Here is a 12005-nt window from a genome sequence, read left to right on the forward strand (position 1 = left end):
TAAAACCAAGGGCTTGATTTTTTTTCCTTCCTTCCACAACCATCAGATATAATATTTTCTCCTAGCAAGATACAAGTAACAACCGGACTGATTTGTATCCTGTGTGGGGACAATCAGGCATCAAGGAGGAAGTAGAGGAATTACTTAGGATGATACAGAAGGTTATTACTAGGAGTGATGGGATGAAATTGAAAGAAGGAAAATTTAATTTAGATGCCAACAAAAACTCAGTCAGTGAAATCTATTAGACTGTGAAATATTCTCCCAATGGACATGATGAAAATCTGTAACTTGGGAACATTTGCAAGCAGACAGGACATAACACTGGTAAATGTAGTGTAGAGAATATTGCTGCTCTGGAAAGGAGAGGGATTGGATGGTCTAATTGGTCTTTTCCAACTCTCAGTTCTATGAGAGCAATAAAGAGAGTTAGAGAGGGAGAGGGAGAAATCTAAGGATAGCCTAAAGAAATCATGCCAGAGTGAGTCTGAGTTTTCTTGGACCGTAGTTGGGAGAGACTTGGGAATGCTCTTACCAGAAGCAGTCTTCTGTGGTGTTATCTGTCTTATAGAGGTAGGTGGATTCCCAGGAGCTGGTTTTGAATGGCAAATTGAATTTTTTCCAGAAATCAACGAAGAAGTAGATCAGTTTCCTGGCTGGAGTCAGGATTCGAGTTAGGTTGTCTTTATAGTCACATGACAGCCCAAAGCTCCCTGCAGAGATCAGAGGGAGGCCCAATCTTGTGTCAACGCTAAGGGAGGAGAGGGGGAAAGAAATATGACTGATACATGAATTGATGTCACATCAAGGTAGCTACCAAGTGATTCACATGCCCAGTACGTTCTCAGTTTGTGTCCTGACTTCGTTTTACAACAAACTAAATTTGAAATAATACTCCACCCCATCCCACCAAGGAACAGGTGAAATCTTTAATTAAAATGTCAATACAGCGTAATGGTGCTCGACTGACAATTTAACTAGCCTCGGTATAGGTACATTGCATGCCTCCACGACACACTACCCTTCCAAATGATTATGACATAATTATAGGCCTTAGGAGAAGCTTTTCTCCCACATGAGGAGCCTTCCTGAAAACGCTACAGACAGCCTCCAAGCGATGGCTGCTATGACTCTACAAGGACATGTAATGAGACCATATGTCTCCAGGCTCCATCTTGGGATGTCAGTATTTTTCCACAGACTAGTCTGGGAACCAAGCTTTGGGAACAATGGGTTCCTGCTATATACAAAAGCTATATAAAGCAGGTAATGAAATCATCTGATGTTCTTCACGCCCCACCCAGGAAGGCTCCTGGAAACACCTGAGGAACAAAGACTGGACTAGAGGAAGTGCTGCACCCAGACTAAAGGGATTTCTAGCCTGTGAATGAAACATCTGGGGATTCTGAGCTGTAAAGCAAGTGCAGCTTGCCCCTTAAGAATCTGCAGCCTGCTTGTATCATCTCTTAGGGTTAGAATCTGCTAATCATATCAAATCTATCTAGCATATCAAATTTAGTTTTCATTTTTTGTTTATTTGATAGCAAACAGTTCAAACCAGATTGCCAATCACTTATAATCACTTAAAATCTGTCTTTTGTAGTTAATAAACTTGTTGTTGCATTATCTAACCAGTGAGTTGGAGTGAAGTGTATGGGAATCATAGCTCGGGGCAAAGGCTGTTGCATATTCCTCTCCATACAGAGGGAGGGGGTGAATTTTATGAGCTTACACTGTACACTTTCCTGTGCAGTGTAAGATGGTATAGTTTGGGGTTTATACTCCAGAGTGGGTGCATGCCTGAGGAGCTGGGAGTTGCCTTAGCTGTAGCCTTCCAATGCAGAGGCTAGTCAGAGAGCCTGCATGTAACTGCAGCTGGGGGTGTCCCTACTCGTACATATGCTGGTGAAAGTGCAGGTTGTAGGGCTTTGCAGCTTGTCACAGCAGTACAGTGTGAGAGGGAGTCCAGGCTGGTGGGTTAGGGGGTCAAGTGGCACCCCAGTCTTGGGTGGCACCCTGGGGGAAACCCATCACAGTTGCTGTGATGCCATCTTCTGCTTCTAAGAGTGGGACTGAAACCTATCAACTTATTTTAAACAGTTCATGGAACAGCTATCAGATGGTGATGATTGTCATTTTCTTTAGACCACAGGGGAGCTAGAAACAAAAAGCTACCTGTCTACTGACGGATCAATCCCTGATGTAATCTTTCTCTCAACCTCTAGGTATCATATAAGAACCTCCAGAACCAGTTATCACATTTCATCTTATGTAGAAGGGTAAAATTATTGTACAGTGCCAGCCTATACACTAAGGAAATCTGAAATAGCTTAATGAAGTTTTGTTATTTCCATTAAGCCAGTTTTGGATGAACTGTGGGCTGACATCCTTTGCCAGGTGAATGATGTCAGATGAATCACAGGCCACCAATAGCCACTCTTCTTAAATTGGTTTTAGCACTTCACAGAACACGGTTGGAGGAGAGATTCTCAGAGCCATTGACAAATCTTACTCCTACAACCAGACTTCTCAGTGTATTTTGGGAAAGGGGAAATAGCAGTGGTTATAGAGACAAACATGGCAAACCTCCACCTGGGGTGAATTTATGAAAACACCATTATTTTTTCTCCATAGAGAGGTTGTAATGGGTGAAGGTATTTTCTGCAATGTTGCACTGTTATCACTTTACACTAGAAAAATTCTGCAGTTCTTTTAGGACGATCTTTTACACTTCATAGGAAATATTGTACTGAACAATATGGCAATTAGAATTATCTGGCACTGGTATGACAGAACTACTGTCTAACTTCATCTCCAGGTAAAGGCCATTATTATTATGAAGTGATGTAGCTTATGTTTGATGCAGTAGAAAAGGGGGAGCCAGTGGAGGGATGCACAGTGCTTGGGAGGACAACTGATGCAGTGAGCCAGGAAGATAATTTCATTGTTAAAGTGGAAATTTACCAGGCTGGTTTAGAGTACTGCCAGGTAAAGAACTTGCTTTTGGTTCCCAAATCTGTTCATTTTACCCTGGGTCAACTTGTTTGCCTAATGGTTAGTGCTCTTCATTGCCATGCAGAAGCTTCAACTCCTCATAAACATTCTGAATTAACTGGGGTGGAGGGGAAATAAGACTTGGGAATTATTGTAAACAACTCAGTGAAGCTCTTTGATCAAGGTACAGCAAAAGTCCAAAAAAGCAATGTTAGGATGCTTAAGGAATGGGATGGAGTGTAATACAAAAAATATTATAATACTGCTATATACAAAGCAGGTAATATTACTGTATAATATAAATCAATCACACACCCCCACAAGGAATAATATGTTCAGTTCTGGTCATCCCACCTCAAAAAGGATATAGAAGAAACAGAATGGGGTCAGAGGTGGGCAGTCAGAATGAGTAGGGACATGGAAAAACTCTTGTATGAGGGAGACTGAAAAGTCTGGGATGCTTTACCTTAGGGAGGAGGCAAATACAAGGGAGCATGATTAAAAACATACAAAACAGTGAGTGGAAAAGAGAAGGTGGATTTCTGTTCACAGTGGCTCATAGTAAAAGAGCAAAGAAACATTCAATGAAATTGAAAGAAGGTAAATTCAAAACTGATTAAAGAAAATATTTTTTCACACAACTCACAAGTAGCCTATAGAATGCCTTGCAACACGATATCATTGAGGCCTAGAGCGTAGCAGGATTCAAAAAAGGATCAGACCATAATTTTATGGATAACAATATCTTCACTTATATATACATACAACATTTTACTTTTGTGTTGTTCATGTATATAACAGTAAATATATTTTAAAAAACAAGAATTTTGGAAGGCATATAATCACTCATATTTCAGGGAATGAGCACCTCTACATATTGGGGGTTAGGAGGAAACCGTCTCTTAGTGCACTTTATCCCAGCACTGTTTTCTGCAAAGTTTCTTGCACCTTCCTCAGAAGCATCTACTATAGTGATGAGATACTTGTCCAGATGGACCACTTGTCTGAGTCAATATGGAGATTCCTATGTTCAAGATCATTTCTGTCTCCTGCTGCAAGTGTTAAAGAGGTAGTCTGCTGAGACTTTGAGTGATCGGACTACTTTTTGTCAATCATTATCACTCCTCTCCTGAGTCCTACCTAGTAAAGCAGTTGCATTAATAAGCTCTTTAGGGGGCATTTTGTCCTTGCCGGAGGTAGCGGCCAGGTATAAGAGCTCTGTAGGACCCTGATTGTGAAGCGCAGTATGTCCCACACAACAAGTTCAGTGTCTATGCTAGTCTGAGAAGGAAACAATTTTGTTGAGTTGTCATAAACAGATAGTTAAGAGTTAATAGAACAGAAGTACTTCATGTCTCTTTTGCCTGTAAAGGGTTAACAAGTTCAGTGAGCCTGGCTGTCACCTGACCAGAGGACCAATCAGGGGACAGGATACTTTCAAATCTTGAGGGAGGGAAGTTTTGTGTGTGCTGTTAGAGTTTGGTGGTTGTTCTCTCTGGGTTCTGAGAGTGACCAGACGTGCAACCAGGTTTCTCTCCTCTCTCCCTGATACAGGCTCCTATAGATTCAAAATAGTAAGTACTGGGTGATAAGGTGAGTTAGGCTTATGTTTGTTTTCTTTATTTGCAAATGTGTATTTGGCTGGAAGGAGTTCAAATTTGTATTTTGCTGAAAGGATTTTAATTTGTACTTGTATACTTAGGCTGGGAGGGTATTCCCAGTGTCTATAGCTGAAAGACCCTGTAACATATTCCATCTTAAATTTACAAAGATAATTTTTACTGTTTTTTCTTTCTTTAATTAAAAGCTTTTCCTGTTTAAGAACCTGATTGTTTTTTTTATTCTGGTGAGACCCTAGGGGACTGGGTCTGGAGCCACCAGGGAATTGGTGGGGAGAAAGGAGGGAATGGAGAGAGAGAGGTTAATTTTCTCTCTGTGTGAGGATTACTTTCTCTCTCAGGGAGAGTCGGGGAGGGGGAGAGAGAAGGAGGGGGAAAGGTGAATTTTCCTCTCTGTTTTAAGATTCAAGGAGTTTGAATCACAGTGATCTTCCAGGGTAACCCAGGGAGGGGAAGCCTGGGAGAGGCAACGGTGAGGGAAAGGGTTTACTTTCCTTGTGTTAAGATCCAGAGGGACTGGGTCTTGGGGGTCCCCGGGCAAGGTTTTTGGGGGGACCAGAGTGTATCAGGCACTGGAATTCCTGGTTGGTGGCAGCGCTACAAGTACTAAGCAGGTAATTGAGCTTAGAGGAATTCATGCTGGTACCCCATCTTTTGGATGCTAAGGTTCAGAATGGGGAATTATACCATGACATGAGTATTTTACTTCTTTGGAACACAGTAATGTTTTTTTCTGATACTTACGAGACCATCTGGTACGTGGCATGAGTACAAATGGGTCCCAGGACAACGCAGCCAAGGGTGTCGCTATTCTGCAAGATAAAAGAGCATTTGCAACAGATAGTGCAAAGTGAGGGAAGGGGCTACCGATATGGGAAATGCAGAATGTGGCGCAAGGCACAGGCAAGGGGGATTGGAAGGAGACTGTGAAATGTGAGAAGTCACAGCACCAAGATAAATTGCCACTGAGCAAGTCCGGAGTGGTCAGAGAAAGGGCTGTGGAATGAGGGAACAGATAAGAGGATGAATCTGGAGCAAGAGAAGAAGGGAGGTGACAGAATGATGCATGGCAGTGTGTGGTCTGCACAGAGGTATATGACAAAGCTGTGTGGGAGCTCAGGTCTAGAACAGTAGGGAGACTACATGTCAGAATTAAAATGTATTGTCAGAGCTGTGTTGGAGTTGCAGGTGAGGAGCGAAGTGGCTCAAGAGAGGCTAGCTGTACAGATGTATGCGGCAGACAGTAGGAATTAGGGGGTGCTATAAATTGGAAATGAGGTGAACTGAGTGTCTATGTAGGAATCCTGTACTTTGCCCTCAGCACACATTATACCTGCCTCTAGCCAACACTCAACACACTTCCATAAACAGAAAAGAAGGATTCCTGTAGAAATGCCTAGTACTCACATAGAGTTGCTTGATGACCTGCACACCTTCACAGGTGGTAGAGCTACAGCCCTGTGAGACATATAGTGATGTGTTGAAGCCATGGTAAGTGGCGTTGATTATCACATTTTTTCCTATAGAAGGAGAAATGGGAAATAGCATTACAAGACACATCTACTCACTGATGCACTGAGGGTCCCTCTCTGTTCATTCATGACACAGAGCAGTACAGTCTCATACTAACAGGGCCAGATTAAGAACATTCTGGGTCCTGGAGATAGAATATCCTGAGCCCTGCATTTCTCTCTGCCTCCGGAAGCCTCCCTTCGGTGTTTTTAATTGTTTGGAAGGGTGGGAGGGCCTCAGTTTCAAAAACCTCTGTGCAGCCCACACTTACCCTGCAGCAGTTGTTCCTGTCCCATGGGGCTGGGGCTGGCTCCCTACTCTAGGCATTGTGACCTATCACTTGGGGTCACAACACTGCTCAGGTTTGTCCCAGCTGTCCCTTGATCATGACGCAGCAGCGGCTGGGCCAAATTTGAATGTCACTGCAAGTGAGTGCAGATAACAACATTACTTACTGCAATTCCATGGGTTTGGGGAGGGTGTAGTCCTCTGAGGGGCCTGGACTATGGCCCCATTAGTCCATCCATTAATATGGGCCTGCATACTACGATGCCTCCATTCCCAAAATTCACTGGGAAACAATTCCCCCAACCCTCCATTCCACTGGATAAGATCGCAGAATTAGCTCCACTATAGAAGCCTGACACCCTTCTCTAAAGCGTCAGGTATTGGGCATGATCAGAGGCAGAATATCAGATGATTTTTAAAGCTACAGGAAAAAAATCAGAAGGCATCAAATTCAAATTAAACAAAAAGACAAAACATTAAAAATGGGGAGGAAAAGGAGATAGTTTTCTTAGAACTTGCTGTAACAGGACATTATGGAGGCAAATAGTTTAGTGCAGAGGTTCTCAAACTGTGCTCCATGGACCACCAGTGGTACACGAGCTCCATTCAGGTGGTCTGCGGATAGTTCCCTGTGAGGTGCGCGCCTGGGTAGCTGCACAAGAGAGAATGATGGGCCACTCACCTAATTAGTGGAGCCGCACAGTCGTGGCTCCACTAATTAGGTTCCTGCACCCTGGAAAAGATGCACAAGTTTGAGAATCACTGGTTTAGTGATATTGAAAAGAGAGGTTAGATATGAAAATGAGTAAGAATTGCATCTGTAGTGATGCAACCTAAATTAAAAGTTATAAGGGCTGCTGATCGCCACACTTCAGGGAATAATCTGAGCAGCAACTGGGATCAGGATGAAATTTCTTTATCACAATGTTACAAAGTTATGTGCATCACTGTGGGAGTGGGCTGACATATCTGTCATTATCTAACATAGAAGTTACCAGAATAGATAGATCACTGATCTGTTCTGCTAGAGGAGGAGTCAGGATACTGGACTCAGTGGACCCCTGATCTGGTCTGGTCTGGTTCAGCAGTTCCTATGTTCTCAATCCCAACTGAACATCTTCAGAAATTAATTCAGGGAAGGGTTTGCATCAACTTGCACATAAACATCCCTGGTTCAATCCTTGCACTGTGGCTCCACTGCTTGGAAAGAAAGGGACAGTTATTGTCTGATCTACATGGTGACTGGACAGCCGAAGAACAGCTCCAAGGGGCAGTTTGTAAAAGCACTGACTGAGGGAGGGCCAGGGCTCACAGTCTGACCCAAAAACTCTAAAGGGGAAAAGAACACACAGCTTCACACCCTTACCTGCCTTCTGCAGCTGCTCTTCTACAATACGTAGTCCCAGCTGCACAGCTGGTTTTATTTTATCGAAGGTCCATGGAAGGTCTGAGTGATTCTGCTGCATCACATTGATTACATAATTATCCTTGTCACACTTGCTCTCACCAACCTGCCACAGCAGCTGGAGACAGAGGAGCAGTGGCCAGAGGTCCGGACCCAGCATTCGTTGCCTCATTACTCCTCTCAGTTTAGACCCATTGCCCAATGCTCTCACAGACACACGCACTACATTGCTGTTGTTCCTGGATAGGCTGAAACAAAGATTTCTGTTGTATATCCACCGATCAGCTATACCGTCTCTCTTTCACCCCTTCACTCTCTCCCCTTTTCTGCCTCCACCTCCATCCACACCCATCTACCCTAACCGGCACTTCTGCTTGTGAAGAATTAAAAGCAACAGAACTCAGGAAAGGAGAGAGACCAAAGGTTGCTTTGTATGTTTGCTCATGAAAAGGTTGAGGCTATAAAAGAGAGATATTACTGGCACCTTGTCTGATAAGGACACTTTAACTTTGCATCACAGTGAACTGATGGATAGAGAAGAGAAAGAAAGAGGGGCCAACTGGATTGTAAAAGGAGGCAATTTAAAATGGATATAAAGTAAAAGATCCATTAAAGCCCCAGAGGAACACAGATGGTTGCTTTGTGTTTGTTTTGCCCTGCCATGTCACCTGTTTTGGCTGTGCCCCTATGTTTGGGGGTTATTATATCACTCTATCTAATTTGTATGTCTTTTCATTCCTTTTGTTTTTCCCATCAAAATGATTTTTAGTGCTGCCAAAAAATGTCTGACTGAAAACCTCCAGGATCAGCACAGAATCCATCTTTTAGGAATCCCCCAATATCACCCTAGGCAATGTACTCCAACTCTGCTATAGAGAAACACCTCTAGGGGAATGCACTTTTCAGAGTCTATTGAGGCCTTGGCCTGTCTCCTGAGACTACCAAGGAGGGGGCCAATTGTGTTAATTGTTTTTGTGATGTGGCTGCTAAGAGTCATACAGGGACCTGATCCCTGCAGGTCGCAGATTTGACATGGGGGACCAAAGCCAAACCTCAAATCATTCAGAGGTAACAAGGCAGTGTTCTTGAGTGGATCCTCTCAACAACACATCCTGAGAATGTTCTCAAATCAGGGGGTAAGAAAAGGTAAAAAAAAATCTACCGTCCCTGGCTAGTATGACAAGGGAGAAAAGGAAATAGAAAGGTAGAGGGAGCCAACAGCTCTTAAGGCAGATTAATACTGAATCCATATTTTACTGAATGTGATGGATCTTGCATGTTGGGATGAATGGACATCCATAGCAGCTACTACCTGTTCACCAGTACCTGGAGTGAAGCCCCACTGAAGACTAAATAAACTTTTATAACTTTCCAGAGATTATTTAAAAACAAAACAAGGAAATTAAACATCATCTGTGCAAATAGTGTTTGTGGCACAGACCAACTGAACTGAAACCAGAATTTTCTCGGTTTATCTCATTATAAAAGCCTGTATTTAAAAGAGCACTGTATATTGTATACCTGTTTACAGGAGCGGCGCCAGGGTTTTTGGAGCCCTAGGCGCAGGGCTGGCTCGCCGGTCCCACGGCTCCGGAGGACCTCCCACAGGCGTCCCTGCGGACGGTCCACTGGTCCCGCGGCTCCGGTGGACCTGCCGCAGGCGTGCCTGCGGATGCTCCACCGGAGCCGCGGGACCAGCGGACGCCCCGCAGATACGCCTGCGGGAGGTCCACTGGAGCAGTCTGCCGCCCTCCCAAATCCTGGTGCCCTAGGCGACCGCCTAGGTTGCCTAAATGGAAGCGCCAGCCCTGCCTATTTACAAAATCCGTGTAATATTTTATATGAGCTTACCTTTAATACCAAATAAATGCTTCACTGTTCTTTATCTTTGGAGGGAGGGGGAGATAACTCAATGTCAGCAGCCAGGTTTATGAGCAAACCACATTACTCTGTCCAGCACTTATAAGTGAGCCTAGAATTGCAAACCAGCACATTCAACGAACCCTGTGCTTATAAACAGTAATGTAGGAACTCTAAAATAACAAGCTGGAATAGAAGTATGAGCATAGGAGTGGATGGATGGACCATCAGATTGGGAATGGAAGATGGAGTCTTTCATGTCTAGTTTATTGGCTCAACTCTGGCTGTTCTGGGGTAATTACTCACTGAGGGCCTGAGCTTTCTCCCACTGAAGTCAATGTGAGAAGGCTTTAGGCCTAAATTCTCTTCTTAGTCTGCCTACTGGAAGCAGTCAGTAAATAGTAGTAAAGTTAGTGGAATTAAGTATGATACATTTGCTCTGAGTTTTTCTCTCTTATTCTTCTGGAAAATTCATAGACACACAGAATAACAGAAATCAGAGCAGAATACCTATTGAGTCGTTCTGTCAGCTCCCTCAGCCCATCAAGATTGATCCCTGTAATATGTTCTCCAGTGTTTTGTCCAGTCCAGTTTTAACTTACTCAAGTAATGGGGCTTTCAATACTTCTCTTCAGAGACTAATTTTATTATAAACATTATTAGAAGTACAAGAACATTGTGCAGTGGTTAGAATATGGCAGACATGGTGCAATAAGGTCCCTTAGCCTAGAGAGCTCACATTCTAAGGGAGGAACTGGGAACAGACAACTTAATAGAGCTCATTGTTAACATTTTTTCTGATATCCATCCTAACCTTCCTTTTCTTAATTACATCCCACTACATCAGTTTGTACCTCCTTAGGCTACTCATCATAATTCCACTCCCTCCTTGGAAGGTGGAGACCAGAGGAGTAATAGGCACAAGAAAGTAACTGAGGATTCCTGAAAACTTATAGCCTAGGAATCAGCAGATGATGTGAAAATACCAGCTGAACGTAGCAGCAATCAATCACACAAACATGGATGTTGATATCACTTCTGTGGCCCTAATATTTCTGAGGGGTGTATGAACCTCACATCCTGCATATTAAGGAACATCTCTTATTTGCTGCCTAATGTCCCACATTCTGTCTGAGCTACTAAGGAACATTCAATCAGCTAAAAGGTATGTTTTCAAACAACAGTTATGTCGAGAATCATACACTGCTATGCAAATATCTGATTTTATACTATGAATGAAACATTGTGGTATAGTGTCCTATAAAAATAAATTTTTCACTGAATGTTTCTTACAATTGTTTATTTCTTCAGAGTTGCCAACTTTTGTGATTTCATTGTGTCTTGAATTTGTAGTGTTTTTTCCCCCTGAAAACTCCAGATACTGGTATCTTGATATTACATGAGAATCTCAGCTTTAATTTTTTTTAAAGTAAGTTTCTTGCTCTCCTAGATGCAGAGGCAAAGCTTGAACATGAGACACAAGTGCACCAAAAGGCTCAAAAGCCAGAAGGCAATTAAAAAGAACCAAATATTTATTTTTTTAAATAATTCTTGGGCGGCTGGACTCATGATTTGTATATGTTTGGATTGGCAGTACCACTTCCTTCATTATGGATGGCTATGTTACATAGAATTTGTTTAGAAAATTTCATGTTTTGGTGGCATTTAACCCCTCCAGCTTTGGCCTAGGACAGTGGTTCTCAATCTAGTTACCATTATGGGCTCAATGTGTTATGTGGGCCACCTCCACACAATATATATACTACCTGTATGGCCCTGAGGATGTCACATGGGCTGAAGCTGTCTGCTGATTGAGCCACAAGCAGGCCACAGGTTGAGAACCACTGGCCTAGGGGGTGTAAGATGTAACAAGATCTCACACACCCCTCTTTTTCTGCATTCTGTCCTCATATGACACAGCTGACAGGCGCAGCTCCAGGCACCAGTGCACCAAGCAGGGGGGGCAGCCTGGCGGTCGCTGTGAGGGAGGCAGTCAGGCAGCCTTCTATGGCATGCCTGCAGGAAGTCCACCGGTCCCGCGGCTTCGGTGGCAATGCGGTGGCTGGGATGCCGAAGGCACGGGACTGGTGGACCTCCCACAGGCATGCCGCCGAATCCATGTTACCAGCAGACCTCCCACAGGTGTGCCACTGAAAGCCGCCTGCCTGCCGTGCTTGGGGCGGCAAAATACATAGAGCCGCCCCTGACAGCTGAGATTCTTTTCAAGTGTCCTTGATCATCTTAACTCCAGTGGCTTTTTCCCATTTGTAGTATGTTCAAAAATAAACAGTTGCATTTGCAGGTAAGTCAATAAAAAATGCTACTGT

At 43.5% G+C, this 12005-nt stretch overlaps 2 protein-coding genes across 2 annotated transcripts in view; one reads left to right on the forward strand and one right to left on the reverse strand.

Moving 5' to 3' along the window:
- The window catches only part of LOC127051530 (guanylyl cyclase C-like), a 63401-nt gene extending 55411 nt beyond the window's left edge, over nucleotides 1-7990 (reverse strand). The window contains exons 1-4 of the mRNA XM_050953946.1: nucleotides 7780-7990; nucleotides 6021-6133; nucleotides 5358-5425; nucleotides 536-751 (exon numbers count right to left, since the gene is read on the reverse strand). Of these exons, the coding sequence (XP_050809903.1) occupies nucleotides 536-751; nucleotides 5358-5425; nucleotides 6021-6133; nucleotides 7780-7990 (608 nt within the window). The remainder of the gene's footprint in view (nucleotides 1-535; nucleotides 752-5357; nucleotides 5426-6020; nucleotides 6134-7779) is intronic.
- IFT56 (intraflagellar transport 56) overlaps nucleotides 1-12005 on the forward strand; it is a 206796-nt gene that overhangs the window by 109079 nt on the left and 85712 nt on the right. The window lies entirely within an intron of this gene.

This window comes from Gopherus flavomarginatus, chromosome 1, assembly GCF_025201925.1.
Source record: "Gopherus flavomarginatus isolate rGopFla2 chromosome 1, rGopFla2.mat.asm, whole genome shotgun sequence".
Lineage (NCBI taxonomy): Eukaryota > Metazoa > Chordata > Testudines > Testudinidae > Gopherus > Gopherus flavomarginatus.